At 40.1% G+C, this 24,167-nt stretch overlaps 1 protein-coding gene across 6 annotated transcripts in view; it reads right to left on the reverse strand.

The window, feature by feature from the left end:
• The window catches only part of RB1 (RB transcriptional corepressor 1), a 197,836-nt gene that overhangs the window by 81,881 nt on the left and 91,788 nt on the right, over nt 1-24,167 (reverse strand). For all 6 annotated transcript variants that reach the window (XM_054719807.1, XM_054719805.1, XM_054719804.1 and 3 more), the window contains 5 exons: nt 14,788-14,904; nt 13,250-13,306; nt 11,033-11,064; nt 10,876-10,952; nt 9,675-9,871 (listed from right to left, as the gene is read on the reverse strand). In XM_054719807.1, the coding sequence (XP_054575782.1) occupies nt 9,675-9,871; nt 10,876-10,952; nt 11,033-11,064; nt 13,250-13,306; nt 14,788-14,904 (480 nt within the window). The remainder of the gene's footprint in view (nt 1-9,674; nt 9,872-10,875; nt 10,953-11,032; nt 11,065-13,249; nt 13,307-14,787; nt 14,905-24,167) is intronic.

Consider the following 24,167-nt stretch of genomic DNA (forward strand, 5'->3'; position numbering starts at 1 on the left):
AGGAAAATGGAAATGAAAAAAAAAAAGCTGAGTAGCAATACTTATATCTGACAAAATAGACCTCAAAGTGAAGGCCATCACAAGAGATAAGGAAAGCCACTTCATAATATTAAAGGGATCAATACAACAAGAAGATATAACCCTGGTAAACATATATGCACCCAATGCAGGAGCACCCAAATACATAAAAAGACTCCTGGAAGATATCAAGGGAGAGATCGACAAGACAGTCATAGTAAGGGACTTTAATACCACACTGACATCACTGGATAAATCTTCTAGACAAAAAATCAGCAAAGAAACAGAAATCCTAAATGATTCACTGGATCAGATGGACTTAATTGACATCTTTATAACATTTCACCCCAAAGACAGAGAATATACATTCTTCTCAAATACACATGGGACATTTCAAAGATAGACCACATATTGGTTCACAGGCAAAGTCTCCCTAAATTCAAGAAGATTGATATCAACCATCGTATCAGACCACAGTGGCATAATATTAGAAATAAACTACAATAAAAAGTCAAAAATGAAAACAATTGGAAGCTGAATAGCATGCTATTAAATAATGATTGGGTTACCAAAGAGATCAAAGAAGAAATTAAAAACATCCTGGAAACGAATTACAATGAAAACACAAGAATCCAAAATCTATGGGACACAGTGAAAGCAGTCCTGAGAGGGTAGTTCATAGCTCTACAGGCCTACCTCAAAAAACAAGAAAAAGTGACAATAAATTATCTAATGCTACAACTTAAAGAATTAGAAAGAGAACAACAAGAAAAGCTCAGAGTGAGCAGAAGGAAGGAGATAATAAAGATAAGAGCAGAAATAAATGACATAGAGACCAAAAATATAATACAAAAGATCAATGAAACCAAGAGCTGGTTCTTTGAAAGAATAAACAAGATTGAACCTCTCAGGCTCACTAAGAAGCAAAGAGAAAGGACCAAAATAAAAAGAACCAGAAATGAAAGAGGCAAAATAACAACAGACCCCACAAAAAAACAAAGGATTGTTAAAAATACTATGAACAACTCTATTCCAAAAAACTAGACAACCTAGAGGAAATGGACATATTCCTAGAAAAACACAACCTTCCAAAACTCAATCAGGAAGAATCTAAAAATCTCAATAGGCTGATAACTATGGAGGAAATTGAAGCAGTCATCAAAAAGCTTCCAGCAAACAAAAGCCCAGGGCCAGACGGCTTCACAGGGGAGTTTTACCAAACATTCAAGGAAGAACTAAAACCTATCCTCCTCAGACTATTCCAAAAAATTCAAGAAGGAACACTTCCAAGCTCATTCTATGAAGTGAGCATTACCCTAATACCAAAACCAGATAAAGACAACTCAATGAAAGAGAATTACATTTCTCTTCACAAGAACAGACATATACATCAATGGAATAGAATAGAGAACCCAGAAATCGACCCAAACCACTATGCCCAATTAATATTTGACAAAGGAGGCATGAACATAAAATGGAGTCAAGACAGTCTCTTCAACAAATGGTGTTGGGAAAACTGGACAGATACATGCAAAAAAATGAAACTAGACCACCAAATTACACCATACACAAAAATATCCCTCATGAACATAGATGCCAAAATCCTCAACAAAATTCTAGCAAATCAGAGACAGCATTACATCAGAAAGATCATACACCATGACCAAGTAGGATTTATCCCGAGGATGCAAGGATGGTACAATATCTGCAAATTAATAAACGTGATACATAATAAACAAATTGAGAGATAAAAATCACATATCAATTGATGCAGAAAAAGCATTTGACAAAATCCAACACCCTTCCTTGATAAAAACCTTAAGCAAAATGGGAATAGAGGGATCATACCTCAACATAATAAAAGCCTTATATGACAAACCTACAGCCAACATCATACTCAATGGGCAAAAACTAAAACCATTTCCCCTAAGAACAGGAACGAGACAGGGATACCCACTTTCACCACTCCTGTTTAAAATAGTCCTGGAAGTGCTAACCAGAGCAATTAGACAAGAAGAAGAAATAAAAGGCATCCAAATTGGAAAAGAAGACATAAAACTGTCATTTTTTTGCAGATGACATATTGTACATAGTAAACCCTAAAGACTCCATCAAAAAATTATTAGACTTAAATCAATTTGGCAATGTAGCAGGATACAAAATTAACGCCAAGAAAACTATGGCATTTTTATACCTCAATAGTAAACTTACAGAAAGAGAGATTTTAAAAAATCCCATTTATCATCGCACCAAAAAAATTAAGATAAGTAGGGAATACAGTTAACTAAGGAGGTAAAAAAAGCTATACTTGGAAAACTACAGGACACTGAAAAAAGAGATAGAGGAAGACATAAACAGATGGAAGAACATACCATGTTCATGGATTGGTAGAATCAATATCATTAAAATGTCCATACTACTCAAAGCAATCTATAGATTCAATGCACTCCCCATTAAAATACCAACAGCATATTTCACTGACCTAGAACGAACTCTCCAAAAACTCACCTGGAATAAAAAAAGACCCCAAATAGCTACAGCAATCCTGAGAAGGAAGAACAAAATAGAAGGGATCTCAATACCAGACATCAAGCTGTATTACAAAGCCACTGTTCTCAAAACTGCTTGGTACTGGCACAAGAACAGACATATAGACAAATGAAATAGAAGAGAGAACCCAGAAATCGACCCAAACCATGTTCAATTAATATTTGACAGAGGAGGCAAGAGCATACAATGGAGTCAAGACAGTCTCTTCAATACATGGTGTTGGGAAAACTGGACAGATACATGCAAAAAAAAAAAAAATGAAACTAGACCACAAACTTACACCATACACAAAAATTAACTCAAAATGGATAAAGGACTTAAATATAAGATCAGAAACCATACAAATATTAGAATAATACACAGGCAGCAAAATCTCAGACATATGCCAAAGCAATACCTTCACTGATACCACTCCTAGGGCAATGGAAACTAAAGACAAAATAAACAAATGGGACTACATCAAAATAAAAAGCTTCTGTACAGCAAAAGAAACCATCAACAAAACAACAAGAAAACCCACTGCATGGGAGAACGTATTTGCCAAGGTCATCACAATAAACAACCCAATCTAAAAATGGGAAATGGACCTAAATAGATACTTTTCAAAAAAGGACAGAAGGAAGGCCAAGAGACATATGAAAACATGCTCAAAGTCACTAATCATCTGAGAGATGCAAATCAAAACAACAATGCGGTACCATCTCACACTTGTCAGAATGGCTATAATCAACAAATCAACAAATAACAAGTGCTGGTGAGGATGGGGAGAAAAAGGAACTCTTTTGCACTGCTGCTGGGAATGCAGACTGGTGCAGCCACTGTGGAGAACAGTATGGAGTTTCCTCAAAAAACTAAAAATGGAACTCCCATTTGATCTAGTGATCCCACTTCTAGGAATGTATCCCAAGAAACTAGAAACACCAATCAGAGAGGATATATGCACCCCTATGTTCATAGCAGCATAATTTACCATAGCTAAGATTTGGAAACAGCATAAGTGCCCATCATCAGATGAGTGGATTAAAAAACCGTGGTACAGTCTGTTACTGGCACAAGAACAGACATATACATCAATGGAATAGAATAGAGAACCCAGAAATCAACCCAAACCACTATGCCCAATTAATATTTGACAAAGGAGGCATGAACATAAAATGGAGTCAAGACAGTCTCTTCAACAAATGGTGTTGGGAAAACTGGACAGATACATGCAAAAAAATGAAACTAGACCACCAAATTACACCATACACAAAAATAAACTCAAAATGGATAAAGGACTTAAACATAAGATGGGAAACCATAAAAATATTAGAGGAATCCACAGGCAGTGAAATCTCAGACATATGCCGAAGGAACTTCTTCACCAATACTGCTCCTAGGGCAATGGAAACTAAAGAGAAAATAAACAAATGGGACTACATCAAAATAAAAAACTTTTGCACAGCAAAAGAAACCATCAACAAAACAACAAGAAAGCACAGTGCATGGGAGAACATATTTGCCAATGTCATCACCAATAAGGGTTTAATCTCCAACATTTACAGGAAACTCATACAACTTAACAAAAGGAAGGTAAACAATCCAATCAAAAAATGGGCAAAGGACCTAAATAGACACTTTTCGAAGGAGGGCAGAAGGAAGGCCAAGAGACATAAGAAAACATGATCAAAGTCACTAATTATCTGAGAGATGCAAATAAAACGACAATGAGGTATCATTTTACACCTGTCAGAATGGCTATCATCAACAGATCAACTTAAACAAGTGTTGGCGAGGATGCGGAGAAAAAGGAACTCTTTTGCACTGCTGCTGGGAATGCAGACTGGTGCAGCCACTGTGGAGAACAGTATGGCATTTCCTCAAAAAACTAAAAATGGAACTCCCATTTGACCCAGTGATCCCACTTCTAGGAATGTATCCCAAGAAACTAGAAACACCAATCAGAAAGGATATATGCACCCCTATGTTCATAGCAGCACAATTTACCATAGCTAAGATTTGGAAACAGCCTAAGTGCCCATCATCAGATGAGTGGATTAAAAAACTGTGGTACATCTACACAATGGAATACTACACTGCAGTAAAAAAGAAGGAGTTCTTACCATTTGCAACAGCATGGATGGACCTGGAGAGCATTATGCTAAGTGAAATAAGCCAATCAGAGAAAGATAAATACCACATGATTTCACTCATTTGTGGAATATAATGAACAACATAAACTGATGAACAGGGACAGATCCAGAGACAGAGAAGTATCGATCAGGCTGCCAAACCTCAGAGGGAAGGTAGGGGAGGGTGGGGAAAGGAGGAGAGATCAACCAAAGGACTTGTATGCATGCATATAAGCCTAAGCAATGGACACAAACACTAGGGGGGTGAGGGCATAAGTTGGGGGAAGTGGGGGGTTAATGGAGGGATGAGGACACATATGTAATACCTTAATCAATAAAGAAATTTAAAAAATAATAAAATAAAAACCGTGGTACATCTACACAATGGAATACTACGCTGTGGTAAAAAAGAAGGAATTCTTACCATTTGCAACAGCATAGATGGAACTAGAGAACATTATGTTAAGCAAAATAAGCCAGTTGGAGAAAGATAAATATCACATACTCCCACCCATTTATGGAATATAATGAACAACCTAAACCGATGAACAAAAACAGATACAGAGACAGAGAAGCATCGATCAGACTGTCAATCCTCAGCGGGAAGATAGGGGAGGGTGGGGGTCAGAGGGAGAGATCAACCAAAGGACTTATATGCATGCATGTAAGCCGAACCAATGGACACAGACACCAGGGGGGTGAGGGCATGAGTGGGGAGTTGGGGGGGGGGGGAAATGAGGGGATAAGGACACATATGTAATACCTTAATCAATAAAGAAATAAATAAATAAAAAGACTGTCAGCTGATTTCCTCAAAAAACTTTGCAGGCCAGAAGAGACTGGCAAAAAAATATTCAAAGTAACGTAAAGCAAGGACCTACAACCAAGATTACTTTTACCATCTACACTAATAAAAGAGAAATATGCAATTTACCATCACTCCGCTATGCTACCAGCCAATCAGAGAGAGTATGCAAATTAACCTGAAAACATGGTGGCAGCCCCGCCCCCCCGCCGCTCCGGACCTTTGGGGGTCGGAGAAGTTGGGCGCCAGCGCATGAGGCTGGCTGCAGCCTGGGAGACGAAGAAGCCACCTGCCCCATGATCCCAGGCCGCAGCCAACAGCAGAAGCCTCACATCCGCCTGCCCCACGTCCTGGGGGAGAAGGAGAAACCGGGCCCCAGCGCCTGAGACTGGGTGTGGCCCAGGAGATGAAGAAGCCACCTGCCCCATGATCCCAGGCTGCAGCCAGCCGGAGAAGTCGCCCCCACTGCATCCGAGGGAAGATGGAGAAGCTGCCCGCCTGCGGTCCAGGCACCAGCACCTGCGGCTGGCTACAGCCTGGTAGATGGAGAAGCCACCCACCCCACAGTCCCAGGCACCAGCACCTGCGGCTGGCTGTGGCCCGGGAGGCAAAGAAGCCGCCCACTCCGCGGTCCCGGGCGCCAGCACTTGTGGCTACAGCCCAGGCGAAGCCACCTGCTCACCATCCCCTGGGGCTGCAGCCGGCCTGGGTGCCTATGGCTGACCAGAGGGAGGAAAGCCCGGATCCCGGGTGCCTGTGGTCGCCTGGAGGAGGGAATCCTCGGTCCTGGATGTGGGGCTGAGGCAGAAGTGGTTAGGGGCAATCAAGCCAGCAGGGGAGCAGTTAGGGACAATCAGGCTGGTAGGCAGAAGCAGTTAGGGGCAATCAGGCAGGCAGGCGAGTGGTTAGGAGCCAGCAGTTCTGGATTGTGAGAGGGATGTCCAACTGCTGGTTATCCCCTGAGGGGTCCCAGATTGGAGAGGGTGCAGGCCGGGCTGAGGGACACCCTTCCCACCCCCCATGCACGAATTTCATGCACCGGGCCACTAGCTTGTCATATAGAATCACAGGAGAGATAAAGATCTCCCCAGACAAGAGAAAGCTGGAGGAGTTCATCACCACTAGACTGGTATTACAAGAAATGTTAAAGGGACCTCTTTAAGAAGAAAAATAAAATAAAATATATGAATTAGAAAATATCACATACAAAAAAACTTCTCATTGACCAAGACAAACACATAATAAAAGCAGTGCATTAACCAATAAGAAAGCTTAATACAAAGGTTAAAAAAAAAAGTAGGAAGACTGTGTAATTAGTACAGTAAATTAAGGGATACACACAAAAACACACAGAAAAGTAATAAATAAATTTCAAAGACATAAAATGGTAGTGATTTTTAAACTGTGTTCAAACTTAAGCAACCGTCAATTTAAAATAGACTATCAACATAACTTGATATATATGGAGCACCTGGTAATTACAAACCCAAAATCTACAAGAGAGATACAAGAAATAAAGAGAAAGGAATACAAACACAACACTACATAAAGCCTCCAACATACAACAAAAGTGAGCAGGAGAATAAGAAAGGAATAGAGAAGAGTTAAAAAACAATGAGAAAACAACTAATAAAATGGCAAGAAGTACACACTATTAATAATTACTTTAAATGTAAATGGATTAAATGCTCCAATCAACAGACCAATGGATAAAGATATGGTACATATAATACAATGTAATCCTATCTAATAAAGATGGAATATGCAAATTGACAGTAACTCCATGACAAAGATGGAAGCGCCCACAGCCAATAAGGCCAATAAGGAGGGAATATGCAAAGTGACACCATAAGACGAGAGGTGGAAGGCAGCTCTGGACGGAGCAAAGATGGAAAGGCGGCTCTGGGCCGGAGAAGGCGGTGCCTGCAGCCAGGGGAAGGAAGGCCTATACTTGCACGAAATCTTTTCGTGCATTGGGCCTCTAGTATTAGTCATAGAAAAGAATATAATCTTACTATTTATGACAACATGGGTGGATCTAGAGGGCTTTACGCCAAGAGAAAGACAAATACCAGGTGATTTCACTTTTATATGGAATCTGAAGAACCAAATAAACAAAACAGGAACAGACTCACAGATACAGAGAACAAACTGATGGTTTACAGATGGAAGGGGCTTAGGGGGCTGGGTGAAAAAGGTGAAGGGATTAAGAAGTACAAAATGGTAGTTACAAAATGCATGTAAAGTATACTGTAGGGAATATAATCAGTAATATTGTAATTATATATAGTGTAACATAGGAACTAGACTAATCGAGGGGATCACTTTGTAAATGATATAAATGTCTGTACACCTAAAACTAATATAACATTGAATGTCAATTGTAACTGAAAAATAATAAATATCAACAAATAAAAATTACAAATATGTTCTTCCATTAAATTATTGGGAGCATGGCAAGTAATACCTCACTTAATGTTTCCCTGCGTACATTTAAACATGTTGTTATCAATCTATAGTTTAATGAGTAATTCTTGTGATAGAGAATCAAAAGACTAGGGAAATTTGCTCTGATTCTAGATCTAGGCATTGGTAACATGGAATGTTCAAGCATGTCACTTATTCTCCAAAAATTCTCAAAAATAAAGGAATATTGTTTAGAATCCTGGGACGCTGTAAAATGTACTAATTAAGTAGGCTTGTGCACAAGCAATTTTTTGTTGTTAATCCTAACCTGAGCATATTTTTCCATTGATTTTTAGAGAGAGTGGGAGAGGAAGAGATAGAGAGAGAGGAGCATCAATGTGAGAAAGAAACCGACTGGTTGCCTCCTGCACGTGCCCCTACCAGGGCTAGGGATCGAGCCTGCAACCCAGGTACATGCCTTTAACCAGACTCGAACCCGGGACCCTTCAGTCCATGGGGCCGAACACTTTATCCACTGAACAAAACTGGCGAGGGCAGCACAAGCAATTTTTAAACAGAAAATACCTACTATTTCCTCTACAATTTTCAAAATCCATATCTTTTCTGTATCCTTACAATGTTTATCTCAATGCAAGGCATATAGCAGATATGCATTGATGGAATTAAAAGTAATTCTCTAAAAGAAATGAGAACAGTCACTTTGAGATGACACAGTAAATGTTTTGATTTCAGTTTCTACAAGGAGATGGCATATCAGCCTGTGAAAAGTACTATTTTATTTATTTATTTATTTTCTCAGAATTTGAAAGCTCCTCTATCAGGAGTTACTAAATTTAATGGATAGCAATATAACATCTTTTTATCAACTTGCCCTCCTCACCTCCTTTTCTATCCACTGTCTGTATGGTAATATAAGCAAACACTAAGAAATGAGTTACCTCTTAGCCATTAAGTTTTGAAAATACCAAAAAATTAAAATTAAGATTACATGTACAGATTAGGATTCTAATGTAATTAAAGTGTTAATTTTTTCACTGCCATTTCTATATGCTGGTATAAATAAAAATATATATACTAGCATGCATCACAGTTTCAAAAAAACAATTCTATATTAAGCTGTAAATCTGATGTTTCACAGTTTTACTCAACTATGCAGATTTAAAGAACATTATAGAACTTCAAGTATTTTACTATTACTACATAAAAAAATGCCACAAAACCTTAATAGTTTATGTTATAAATAGAATACCTAGAGAATATGATTTGTGCCTTATCTATAATGCTATAAAAACATAATGATGACTGAACAATAGTGTAGGTTTTATAACTATTTTTAACAATAGGAAAAATTCAACTAAATTGAACTAAAAACTACTTTTAAATCATCTAAACAGGACAATCTAAAAATTTTTATTACTTTGTTAAAATTTAAGAGCCGATGTTTAAATTTTCAAACATGACACCTCTGGTTTTAAATAAATTACTTCCATACTTTAAAGAATTCAGCTTTGTTTTAAAGTGCCATGCTTTAAGAAAAGCTTTCCCTAAATAAATCACTATATCAGATGGTCAAGGGAGTTCACTCACATAAAAGAAAACGCCATTCTAATATTCCACTTGATTCTTGGTTGGGCTATCCACTGATATCACATTATTCATTAAATTGTATATTTGCTCTTGAGATAAAGTTTAATTAATATCTCTCACTAAGAGATATGCCAAATTCACATAAAAATCTTTAATTATTTTAGTTAGTTACTTACTGAGAGCCATGCAAGGGATTCCATGATTCGATGTTCACATCGCTCTAAATGTTTTATCATTTCTCTGGTCAAGTTGGCTTCTTCTTTGATAAAACTTTCAATCACTTTGTAAAAATCAAAAGCTTTTAAATTAAGTACGTTCAGAATCCACGGGAAGGACAAATCTGTTCCAGTGTCAAGATTCTGAGATGTACTTCCTAAAAATGAGAGAAAAAAATGTAACTTAGGTATGAAATGTTAAGCCTTAAACTACATATTTTTAAGCTGAAAGGTCTTATCAAACAAAAAATTTAAAAACACTATAAAAGGCTAAATAAAATTTTTTTTATTTAGAACATAATTTTTATTTTGGAGCCTACAGATTCCCAGGATATAGTTTTTGAAATTTCGAGTGTATGTGCATATATGACATTCCTAGCTTATATCGAATTTTCAAAGGTTTAAATATCCCAAACTTACATCAGGGACAGGTTTAATATCTAATCCAGCAATGCATTAACATATCCATTTTAACTGTCTCATCAATACTTGGTTGCGGGAAAGAAGGAGTCTTTAAGAATTTGCTAATTGTTTAGAAAATGATATTTCTTTTAAATGTGCATTTCTTGGTTTTAATGAGGATTCACAGTTTTCCATATTTGTTTACTAATTTAAGTTTCTCTTTTATTGTGTATTTGTTTCCTTAGATGAATCTTCTTTTGTTTTGGGGAAGGAAGCATTTTTTAACATTTACAACCTTAACTGCAAAAATAACACGTTTAAAATTATATTTTTAAAAAAAACACACTATCAGTGGCCTCTTTCTGATTATCTGGTGGATTCTAGCTCCAACCTTTGATCACATGATCATAATATCTATAGCAGTGCTTCCTATCAGTGGATGCAGCTCCTTAGTACTCTTAGCATTTTACAATCTCATAAGTATTTGAAGGGATTTCAATAGGTACATTTCCTAGATTCAGAATAGCCCCAAATAGAAGCCCACTGAAATACTATTTCCAAGATGACCTGAAATAATTCAGAATATAAGCCAATTAAATAAATGGCTTATTGTGACCAATTACATTCTTCAGTATATACTGATTTAAAATATGCATTTCTTCACCTTATCGACATCCATCTCTCCCCAAAACAAACCACACTTTCAATAAGTTTAACTTTAAATTAAACTAAAATGCTTATTTACTAAAATTTAACTTACTGCTATATGTAGCCATTACAACTTCAAGAGCACATGCCAACAAAGACATATGAAAGATGTTGTCATTCAGAAGATTGCTAAAAGAAAAAAATAGTGATTTTAAAAAACACTTACTTCTATTTAAAAAAATTCTCTTACAAAAGCTAAAAAATTTTACCTAAAATTTTGAATGCATAATCGTTCTTCTTCCTGAAACACATAAAAAAGTATTATGCTAAGCAAAACAAGCCACTCAGAGAAAGACAAATATCACATGATCTCACTTATATGTGGAATCTAATGAACAAAATAAACTGACAAACAAAATAGTTCCAGAAACATGGAAGTATGCAAAAGACTGAGGAATCTAAGTGGGGCAAGGACATGGGAAGAGATTAACTACAGAACTTATATGAATACTAGAAGCCCAGTGGACGAATTCATGCACCAGTGGGGTCCCTCGGCCTGGTCTGTGGGATTGGGCAGAAACAGGCTCTCCGACATCCCCCAAGGGGTTCTGGATTGTGAGAGGGCACAGATCAGGCCAAGGGACCTCACCAGTGCACGATCAGGGCTGGGAAGGGACACAGGAGGTTGGCCAGCTGGGGAGGGACTGCAGGAGGGCTCCAGGGCATGTCCAGCCCATTTCACTCAGTCCCAATTGGCTGGACCCCAGCAGCAAGCTCACCTACCAGTAGGAGCAAGTGCCCCCTGGTGGTCAGTGCACATCACAGCGAGCAGTTGAGCAGCGTTAGCCTATCATTAATACATTACACTTTGATTGGTTGAATGGACTACGGGACACTTAGCATATTAGGCTTTTATTATCTTACCTAATAATAGACAAACATGTAAATTGACCGTACCTCTGCTATGCCCACAGCCAATCAGAGTATGAAAATTAACCCAACAAAGATGGAGGTTAATTTGCATACGTAGGCGCCAGTGGCCTGGGTTCCGGAAACATCCTCGGCACCCAAGTCACTCCAAGCGTGGGCCCTGAGCAACCTGGGAATGGCCTGAGCCAGGGGACCCAGGGCAGGGCCGAGTCTGTAATCAGAGCCCAGCGGGGGCCCCTGCCTAGGGCCTAAAGCCTTGGCTAGAGGCTTTAGACCCGGGCAGGGGCAAAGCCAGCCATTGGAGGGAGCTGGGGGTCCCTGCCCAGGCCCCAAGGCTTTAGGCCTGGCCAGGGGCAGAGCCAGCCATTGGAGGGAGCTGGGGGGCCCCTGCCCAGGCCTAAAGCCTGGACAAGGGCGGAGCCAGCGATTAAAGAAAGCTGGGGGGCTTCTGCCCTGGCTCCGAGGCTTTAGGCCTGGGCAGGGGCAGAGTCGGCGATTGGAGGGAGCTAGGGGACCTAAAGCCTCGGCCAGAGGCTTTAGGCCTGGGCAGGGGCCAAGCCGGCGATTTGTGTGAACTACAGAGGAAACACCTTTTCTGACTGCTCATTGGCTAAGGTCCCTGTATGCCACTGGTAATATTCTTAGTAACTTGGGTAATAAGATTCCAAAAAGGTGATCTAGGGTTTTTCCACCACACTTCTGGAGAAAAAAAATGAAGGTCCGCTGCTGGAGGGCTAAGAAATGTCATATCCTGCCCTAGCCGGTTTGGCTCAGTGGATAATGCCTAGGCCTGCCAACCACAGGATCTGGGTTTGATTCTGATCAAGGTCATGTACCTAGGTTACAGGCTCCTCCCTGGCTGAGGCCCAGGTCAGGGCTCATGCAGGAGGCAACCAATCAAAGTGTTCCTCTCACTTTGATGTTTCTCTCTGTCTTTCCCTTTTTCTTCCACATTCTCTAAAAATCAATGGACATATCCTCAGGTGAGGATAAAAAAAAAATAAAGAAAGTAATGTCATATCCTATGAAAGACACATCTTGAAAACGCCTAAAGAAAGTTGTCATTTTTTTCATGGTGAAGGGACTGGAGTCCATGTTGATGAAAACACCTTGGTGGCTGCTATGACTGGCAGTGGCTGTAGCAGTGGGGTGATGGGGCTGGTGCCTTCCCCTGATCAGCCTGGTCGCCTCCCACAAAGGGAGGCCATACTGCAACTTAGGCCCACTCCCCGTGGAGCAGGCCTAAGACATTAGGACATCCCCTGAGGGCTCCCAGTATGTGAGAGTGGACAGGCTGGGCTGAGGGACCCCACCTTCCCCAGTGCACGAATTTCGTGCACTGGGCCCCTAGTATAGGATATGCATAACCCATGGACATAGACAATAGTGTGTAAAGGCCTGGGGAGGGGGCAGGAGCTGGGTGGAGAGGAATCAATGGTGGGGGGGAAGGGGACATCTGTAATACTTTCAACAATAAAAATAAACCTAAAAAATGTTTACCTGAAACTTTTTTTATGTTGGCATTGTATTTTTTTTCTATTATTTTTTTAACTTACTGATTTAAGCATCGATTCCATTACTCGGTAATACAACCGAACTCCAAGTCTGTAGCGCTACAAATAAAGAAAAATAATTATATCCCACTACTTTAGAAAATCACAATAATTATTAATCTTTTTAAAGTTTTCCTTGAAACACGTTTCTGAACCTTCTTAGGAATATGACTACCAAGAGATCAGGAAAGCTAGCTTGTCTAAAACTCAACACTTAAATATAAATGATAGCTAACATTCCCAATAAATTATCAAGAGGGAGGTCTTTGTTTTCATTCATATCATTTCAGTCTATATCATTCAACAGATTATATGTATCAGCAAAACGTTTTAACCTAATAACTAGTTCCCATTAGCTCAAAGAATAATCAAATTTTAGAGATATACACACATGCTCACCCCAAACCATATTGCTTCATTTTAAATTATGAGCATAAATTTCGTATACAAACAAAAAGAACTTTGCAGGTAGGAGAGTGTAAAGGGGGGATAAATGGTAATGGAAGGAGACTTGACTTGGGTGGTGAACATACAATATAACATACAGATTATATATTATAGAATTATCCCCTGAAACCTATATCATGTTATTAGCCAATGTCGCTCCCAATAAATTCAATTAAAAATTAAATATAATTGTTTAAAATATACTCATGGCATCGAAATATAAACTCACTACACTGAAATAAATGTGTATAGTAGAATATAGTTTCCAAATATATCTTTATGTATTACCTCATTAATGTCACAACAAAGCACAGCAAATAAAAAATCTAATTTTCAGTCCAGCCAGTGTAGCTCAGTGGTTGAGTGTCGACCTATGAACCAGGAGGTCACAGTTCGATTCCTGGTCAGGGCACATCCCCAGGTTGCAGGATCAATCCCCAGTATGGGGTGTGCAGGAGGCAGCCAATCAATGATTCTCTCTCATCATTGATGTTTCTATCTCTTTCTCCCTCTCCCTTCCTCTCTGAAATCAATACAAATATTTTTTTAAAAACACACCCGATTTTCAGAGAAGTTAAATGATTGATTATAATGATAGAACAAGATGGTTCTGATCCCGAGCCCATACTCTTATCCAACATATTAGTTTTAAATTTTCTGAAATAATAATAGCAGTATTAAAAATACTACTGATAAATGGCATGTATAATATAACCCCATTCCATACAAGTATATGTATACAGAACTATTTTTAAATGTAGAAATCAAAGCATGTGCTATATTTAATAGTATCAAAGATTTAAAAAAATTATTTTCTTCCTTGATTTTTTAAACATCTATACTTTTTCTAAAATTTTCTGCATATTTTCTGCATATTTTTCTAAAATTTTCTGCAAATTTTCTGCATTTTGTTTTTTTATAGAAGTGAAGGGTATTTTCCCATAAAGTTTTCCATAATAGTAGCATACATGAGCAGCGGAGATACAGTATGTGTCGGTATTTTATACTATTGGACAAATACCATAATAATACTTATACAGTTTGAACAGATGTTGCATTTGAAATATAACAGCAGTAATCAAAATTATAGTTACCTGTGATCCAATTTCTATACATCCCTGTCCCACAGCTTTAGCAAACTTCTCTTTAAATATGTATCCAATATCCTGCACTCTTTTCAAGATACTTTCCATTGGATTCACTGTGCAGTTCTTTAAGAAGAAAAACAGAAATATTGAGAATACTTTTTAATCAAAATTAACATATTGTCTATACTATACTTCACAAGCTATTAGGGAAATAAAAATCAAAACTACAATGAGATACCACCTCACATCTATTAGAATGGCTATTATCAATAAGACAAGTAATAACAAGTGTTGGAGAGGTTCACTGCTGGTGGGAATCACTATGGAAAAGTGTATGGAGGTTCCCAAAAGTTAAGAATAGAGTTAGCATATGACCCAGAAACCCCTCTTCTGGGTAGCTACCCAAAAAATTTGAATACATTTATTCCAAAGATATATGCACCCCTATGTTGATTGCAGCATTAGTCACAGTGGCTAAGAAATGAAAACAACCGAAGTGTCCTTCAATACATGATTGGGTAGATGTACATATATACAATGGAATACTACTCAGCCATAATTAAAAATGAAATACTGCCATGTGTGACAACACAGGTGGATCTTGGGAATATCATGCTAAGGGAAATAAGTCAGAAAGAAAAAGTTAGGAATAATGTCATTTCATCCATATGAGGGATATAAAACTGAAAATAACACATGGACAAACAAGATAAACAAACAAAAACGTATAGTCAAAGACAACACTATAGTGGTAATCTGAGGGAAGGGAAGTGGGAGGGGTAAACAGTAAAAGGGGTCAAATATCTGGTGATGGAAGAAGATTTGACTTTGGGTGGTGAACACACAATATAGTATACAGATGATGTATCACAGAACTGTACACTTGAACCTATATAATCTTATTAACCAATGCCATCTCCAGTAAGTTTAATTAAAAAATAAAATTGTATTACAAATATGTTTAAAAAGATGAGAAGACCTAAATAGTCATTTTTCCAAAGAGGACATACAGATGGCCAACAGGTACATAAAATGTTGCTAATCATCAGAGAAATGCCAATCAAAAACCACAGTGAGATATAACATCACACCTGTTAGAATGACTATGACAAAACAGATAAGAAATAACAAGTGTTAATGAGGATGTAGAGGAAAGGAAACACTTATGTACTGTTGGTGGAAATTAAATTGGTGCAGTCACTATGGAAAATAGTATGGAAATTTCTCAAAAAAACTAAAAATATAACTACCATAATATCCAGCAATCCAACTTGGTATTTATCTAAAGAAAACAAAAACACTGACACAAGAAGATGTCTGCACCCCCATGACCATTGTAGCATTATTTACAACTAGAGGCCCGGTGCACGAAATTCGTGCACTGGGGGTGGAGGGGTGTCCCTCAACCCAGCCTGCACCCTCTCCAATCTAGGACCCCTCGGGGGCTATCCGAATGCCGGTTTAGGCCTGATCCCTGTGGGATCAGACATCCCTCTCACAATCCAGGACTACTGGCTCCCAACCGCTCGCCTGCCTGCCTGCCTGCCTGCCTGATTGCCCCTAACCACTTCTGCCTGCCAGCCTGATTGCCCCCTAACCACTCCCCTGCCAACATGACCAACGCCTTAACTGCTCCCCTGCCAGCCCGATTGCCCCCAACTGCCCTCCCCTGCCAGCCCAGTCACCCCCAACTGCCCTCTCCTGCAGGCCTGGTCACCCCAACTGCCCTCTCCTGCAGGCCTGGTCGCCCCTAACTGCCCTCTCCTGCTAGCCCTGTTGCCCCTAACTGCCCTCCCCTGCAGGCCTGGTCCCTCATAATTGTCATCCCCTGCCGGCCCTCTCACCCCTAACTGCCCTCTCCTGCTGGCCCGAATGCCCCCTAATGCCCTCCCCTGCCAACCCAGTCACCCCCAACTGCCCTCCCCTGCAGGCCTGGTCCTCCCCAACTGCCCTATCCTGCAGGCCGGGTTGCCCTTGCCAAATGCCCTCCCCAGCTGGCCTGTTCCCCCCGAACTGCCCTCCCCTGCTGGGCTGGACCCCCCCAACTGCCCTCCCATGCAGGCCTGATTGCCCCCAACTGCCCTCCCCTGAAGACCTGGTTGCCCCCAACTGCCCTCCCCTACTGGCCTCAGCGTCCCTAACTGCCCTCCCCTGTAGGCCTGGTTGCCCCCAACTGACTTCCCCTGCTGGCCCTGTCACCCCTAACTGCCCTCCCATGCCGCCCTGGTCGCCCCTAACTGCCCTCCCCTGCCAAGGCCTGATCGCCCACACCTGCCCTCCCCTGCCAGGGCCTGATCACCCACAACTGCCCTTCCCTGCCCATCTGATTGCACCCAACTGCCCATCCCTGCTGGCATGATCACCCACAACTGCCCTCCCCTGCCGGCCTGATCGTCCACAACTGCCCTCAACTATCACAACCTGCCACCTCCGTCAGGACTGGCCTCCTCCGCGCTGTGCAGAGCCACAGGACCCCCAGGCCTCACCATGCAGAGCGGCCACTGGGTCCTGCCTCCACTGTCTGCGTGGCCATCTTGTGGCAGCCATCTTGTGGCAGCCATCTTGTGACAGCGTCACATGAGGGTGTGATGCCACCTTAGCTTTTATTATATAGGATTATAGCTTACCAAAAAAATGAAACAATTACCAAATACAAAAAAGAGCCTCATATGCTCTCATATATTATCTTCAATTACGAGTTACATTAGAATGTATGTTATGCCCCAAAAAAGCAACTGACAAAAATGAAACTAAGATTTGAGCTTGGTATCATTTCCTATTTTAAAATTGTGCTTTCAGGAGAGTCCAAAATGGCAGTGTAAGCGGAAGCTAAACTAACATATTCCCAGGACTAAAATGGAATTACAACTAAAATACAGAAAAACCATCCTAAATAATCAAATGAAGACTAGCTGGAGAGAACCATCATAACTGAGATTGGAAAGTGAAGACCACATAGAGACTGGTAGGAAGTGTAGAGGCACGAAAGGGCTGGCCAGGCTCCCACAAAGAGCAGCTGAAGTTCCAGAGGGATATCTCAGCAGTGGGGGGCTCCCCACTGAGAACTCTGGGGTCTAAACCCCAAGCTAGTCCCCAAGCTCAGAGCAGCAGAACTGAGAAAGGTGCCCATGCAACATTTGGCTGGTTTTCTATCTGCCAGAGGTGGCCAGCTGGAAATACAGGCACCCACGTAAAGGGCCAACACACAAAACTTCATATGCAACCACTTTGCTTGGGCTCTGGAAGAGGGAAGGTAGAGTAGACTGGAGCTGTGTGAGGAGAGTCCAAGGTTGGGGACTCTGGGATTGGAGCTTGGAGAGCATCTACCTGGTTTCCTGTGCTGATTCATTCCCTTGTGCTTTGGAGACCTTTATCATCCAGGCAGCTGTTGCCTGGGGGTTGGGGAGGGGAGGGGAGCAATTGACCCACCCTACTGGAAAACCCCTTGCCCCACACTGTGGAATTGCTTAGGTGCATTAAGAGTCTGTGAAATTTCTGAGGCCCATTAAGAGAATAATATTCAGCCTGCAGGAAAAAGAAATTGCCCCACCATATTGGAAAACCTTTTGCACATCTCTGTAGTCCATAGCCTGAGGCTAATCAAGACTAAATAACAATTAGCCTACAGGCAGAGGCAGGTCTCTGTAGGCTTTGAGTCTTTGCTTGATCCCGTTCTGGGCCCAGGGCTAGGAAAAGCAGACCTTGGTGCACATTTTTGTCCTTTCCAAAGGCACTGAGCCCCAGCAGAGGGAGCCACAAGCTATGAATTGCTAATAGTTCCAAACAGGGTACCCAGGGCCAGTCACAAACAGCATCTGACATTGTCCTGCATTAGAGATTGGGAGTGGTAGCAGATCTACCTAATGACACAAACCTAAACAGACAGCCAAAATCAGAACAGGAAAAATCAAGCCCAAATGAAAGAACAAGAGAATTCTCCAGAAGAAAAGTTAAATGAAACTGAGATAAGAAATTTATCAGATATAGAGTTTTGAATAATGATGGCAAGGATGCTCAAGAGCATGAGAAAAGATATAGTAACTATGAAAAAAGATAAGTCGGAGTGGTGGGGGCTGATTGGGAGTGGGGCCGGCTGTGGGGAGGAGCTGTGGGTGGTGGGCCAGCAGGCCCTGCCCCTGAATGGGGTGGGGGGTCCCAATTGGGGGCCAGCAGCCTAAGGTAGGGGCCATGAGTGGCTGGCCGACTGGCCCTGCCCCTGATCGGAGTGGGGGGACTTATCAGGGGCGGAGCTGGCTGGGAGGAGGGGCCGCAGGCTGATTGGGGTGGTAGGGGCCCATGGGGGCAGAGCCAGCAGTGGGGAGGGGTTGGCTGGCTGGCCCTGCCCCCTACTGGGATGAGGGGGACAATCAGGGGTAGGGCCAGCTGGGGGTGGGGCTGAGGGCCAATTGGGGTGGTGTGGGCCCATAGGAGGTGGGGCTGGCTCGGGGAGGGGCTGCAGAAGGTTGGCTGACTGGCCTCACTCCCTATTGGGGTGGGGGTGATTGGGGGGGGCCGACTGGGGGGGAGGGCTGCAGGCCGACTGGGGTGGGGCCAGCCAGAGGGAAGGGCTGTGTGGGGGTTGGCCAGGCAGCCCCACCCCCCTATCGGGCTGGTTCACTGGTGGCAGTGGGCATCATAGCGAAAGGTTGTTCCGGTCATTCTGGTCATTCCAGCATTCCTGTCGCTGGCTATATATATATATATGTCTCAGAAAGAGAAACTAAACAATCCCATTTACAACTGCAACCACAACAAAAATTAAGATACTTAGGAATAAATTTAACCAAGGAGGTAAAAGACTTGTACTCAGAAAACTACAGGACATTGAAAAAAGAGGCAGAGGAAGATATAAACAAGTGGAAGAACATACCAAGTTCATGAATTGGTAGTATCAACATCATTAAAATGTCCATACTACCCAAGTAATCTACAGATTCAATACAAACCCTATTAAAATACCAAAAGCATATTTCACAGATCTTGAACAGATACTGTAAAAATTTATATGGAACCAAAAAGGACCATGTATAGCTGCAGCAATGTTGAGAAAGAAGAATAAAGTTGGAGGGATTACAATACCAGATATCACATTATTCTACAAAGCCACTGTAATCAAAACAGTCTGGTACTGGCACAAGAACAGCATATAGGTCAATGGAACAGAACAGAGAACCCAGAAGTGTACCTAACCCACTATGCTCAATTAATATTTGACACAGGAGGCAAAAGCATACAATAGAGTCAAGACAGTCTCTTACATAAATGGTGTTGCGAACATTGGTCAGGAACATGCAAAAAAATGAAACTAGATCACCAACTTATACCAGACACAAGAATAAATTCAAATGGATGTAAGACATAAATGTAAGTTGTGAAACCATAAAAAACCTAGAGGAAACTATAGGCAGCAAAATCTCAGACATCTTTTGTAGCAATATATTTATAGATACATCTCCCAGGGCAAGGGAAACTAAGGAGAAAATAAATAAATGGGGCAACGTCAAAATAAAAAGCTTCTGCACAGCTAAAGTAACCATCAACAAAACGAAAAGGGAGCCTTCTGTATGGGAGAACATATTTGGCAATGAGACATCTGATGAAGGGTTACTACCCAAAATATATAAGGAACTCATACAACTTAACAAAAGGAAGACAATAAAATTTAAAAATATGCAGAGGAGCTATATAGACACTTCTCCAAAGTAGGCATACAGATGGCCAAGAGACATATAAAAACATGCCCCAAGTCACTGATCATCAGAGAGATACAAATTAAAATGACAATGAGGTATCATCTCACACCTGTCAGAATGGCTACCATCAACAAATCAACAAATGACAAGTGCTGGTGAGGATGTGGAGAAAAGGGAGCTCTAGCACACCGCTGGTGGGAATGCAGACTGGTGCAGCCACTATGGAAAACAATATAGAATTTCCACACAAAAAATTAAATATGGAACTGCCATTTGACCCAGTGATTCCACTTCTAGGAATATATCCTAAGAAACCCAAAACACCAATCAGAAAGAATGTATGTACCCCTATGTTCATAACAAAAGAATTTACAATAGCTAAGATCTGGAAATAGCCCAAGTGCCCATCAGTAGATGAATGGATAAAAAAGCTGTGGTACATCCTGGCTGGCATGGCTCAGTGGTTGAGCATCCACCCATAAACCAGGAGGTCATGATTCAATTCCCATTCAGGGCACATGCCAGGTTGCAGGACTCGATCCCCAGTGTGGGGCATGCAGGAGACAGCCGATCAATGATATTCTCTCATCATTGATGTTTCTATCTCTCCCTCCCTCTCCCTTCTACTTTGAAATCAATAAAAATGTACTTAAAAATAAAAAAAAGCTGTGGTACATTTACACCATGGAATACTATGCAGCAGTAAAAAATGAAGAATCTCTTACCCTTTGAGACAGCATGGAGGGACTGGAAAGTATTATGTTAAGCAAATTAAGTTAGTCAGAGAAAGATAAGTATCACATATCTCACTCATATGTGCAATCTAATGAACAAAGTAAACTGATGAACAAAATAGATCCAGAGACATAGAAGCATGGATCTGTAGAATGTCAAAAAGAAGGTGAGAGTGGGTGGAGGGGTGGGAAGAGATAAACCAAAGAAGTTGTATACATATATGCATAACCCATGGACACAGATAAGAGTGTGGTGAAGTCTGGGGTGTGGGTGGGGATGGGCTAAAAGGGGTCAATGGGAGGAAAAAGAGGATATATGTAATACTTTCAATAATAAAGATTTTTTTAATGAAAAAATTAAAATAAAATTGTTTTCGCCCTGGCCAGGTAGTTCAGTTTGTTATGGCATAGTGTCATCCTGATAAGGAAAGGTTTTGGGTTCGATCCCCAGTCAGGTCACATACAAGAATCAACCAATGAATGCATAAATACGTAAAACAACAAATTGATGTTTCTCTCCCCCAACTCTCTCTCCTCCACCTTCCTACTTCTCTTAAAAAAAAAAAAAAAAAAACAAAAAGTTAAGAATTACCTAAATAATTTAGCTACGTATTTAGAAACACAAGATAGAGATATGGTTACAAACAAAGTTCTAATATATGTATTATATAAGGTAGGGTTATATCAATTTTTTGAAAATACCTCACAAGATAATTATTAAAATGCATATTATGATACATTAAAATATTATCACAAACCTGATTTTCTTCAGCTATAACCAAAGATGAGCTTCATTTTATAATATCTATCAATAAACACATTTAAAATATTATACATTAGAAAACAAACGGACCGGCTGGTGTGGCTCAGTGGCTGAGCATCAACCTATGAACCAGGAGGTCAATGTTTGATCCCCAGTCAGGGCACATGCCCAGGCTGTGGGCTTGTTCCCAGTAGGGGGCACGCAGGAGACAGCCAGTCAATGATTATCTCTCATCATTGATGTTTCTATCTCTCTCCCCCTCTCCCTTCCTCTATAAAATCAATAAAAATATATTTTCTAAAAAGGAAATGTTTCAAAATTAAGACTAATTATAATTTTCTTTGAAATGTAAACAGTCATTCAAAAATTTCCCGTTCTATAAAATAAATTATTTCATCTTTATGAAACAAAAACAGCACACAAGTCTTAGAAACATGGAAACAAAGAAACATTTCCTGTCAGAAATTATTGTTGCCAAAATATCCATTAAAATGTATATAAGCTTCTAAAGTTTTACTTATACATAAAAGGAAATGAGGCATTAATTTTTAAAATGAATAAACCTGATGTAATAAAGAAGCAAAATCAAAGAAAAACTTACTGTTCTTCAAGATATGTCCACTCTGAGATAGGCAATGTGTACTAGTAGTCTACATAAAACTCCAAAAAACCTTCTAAGTTCATCCTAAACTAATTTTCACTAAAGGAACTAAACAAAAGATATGTCTGAACCAGAAAGAAAATGATCTTGGAAATGAGGTCTGAACAAGACTCCACCAAAAAACTACTAGATCTAATAAATGAATTTAGCAAAGTAGCAGGATACAAAATTAATATTCAGAAATCGGTGGCATTTTTATACACCAATAATGAACTATCAGAAAGAGAAACTAAGAAAGCAATCCCACTTACTAGTTCAACAAAAACAATAACAAAAACTAGATACTTAGGAATAACTATAAGCAAGGAGATAAAAGATTGTACTCTGAAAACTACAGGATGTTGAAGAAGGAAATTGAGTAAGATACAAACAAGTGGAAGAATACTAGTATACTGTGTTCATGGATCGGAAGAATTAACAAGATTAAAATGTCCAAACTACCCAAAGCAATCTACAGATTAATGCAATTCCTATTAAAATACCAATGGCATATATTACAGGTCTAGAACAAATATTCCAAAAATTTAATGGAACCATAAAAGACCCTGAATAGCCTGAGCAATCTTAAGAAGAACAAAGTTGGAGGTATCACAATACCTGACAGCAAACTATAAGACCATTGTAATCAAAACAGCCTGTTGCTGGCATAACAACAGGCATATAGATCAATGGAACAAAACAGAGAGCCCAGAAATAAACGGCTTTATGGTCAATTAATATTTGACAAAGAAGACAAAAGCATACAATGGAGTAAAGACAGCCAGTCAGCCTCTTGAATAAATGGTGTTGGGAAAATTGGACAAGTATGTGAAAAAAAAATAAAGTAGACCACCAACTTACAGCATACGCAAGAATAAATTCAAAATGGGTAAAAGATTTAAAAGTAAGTTGCAAAAACCACAAAAATCCTAAAAGAAAACATAGGGAGTAAAATCTCAGACATCTCTTGTAGCAATATTTTTGCTGATATATCTCCTTGGACAATGGAAACAAAAAAGAAAAGAATTAAACAAGTGTGATTACGGCAAACTAAAAAGCATCTGTACAGCAAAAGAAAACACCAACAAAGTGAAAAGGAAACCCCACTGTACAGGAGAACATATTCACCAATGATACATTTGATCAGGGGTTAATTTCCAAAATATATAAAGAACTTATACAACTCAACACCAGGAAGACAATTAATCCAAATCAGGTATTTTGCCCATTTTTCAGTAAAAAATGGGCAATCTCAATAAACACTTCTCCAAAGAGAACATACAGATGGCTAATAGACATATGAAAAACTGCTCAAAGTCACTAATCATCAGAGAGATGCAAATTAAAACCACAATGAGATATCACTTCACACCTTCCAGAATGGCTACCATCAATAAATCAACAAATACCAAGTGCTGGCAAGGATGTGGAGAAAGGGGAACCCTAGTGCAATATTGGTGGGATTGCAGACTTGCGCAGCCACTGTGGAAAATAGAACAGTGTTTCCTCAAAAAATTAAAAATGGAACTGCCTTTCAACCCAGCAATCCCACTTCT

The sequence above is a fragment of the Eptesicus fuscus genome, chromosome 8, assembly GCF_027574615.1.
Source record: "Eptesicus fuscus isolate TK198812 chromosome 8, DD_ASM_mEF_20220401, whole genome shotgun sequence".
Taxonomy (NCBI): Eukaryota; Metazoa; Chordata; class Mammalia; order Chiroptera; family Vespertilionidae; genus Eptesicus; species Eptesicus fuscus.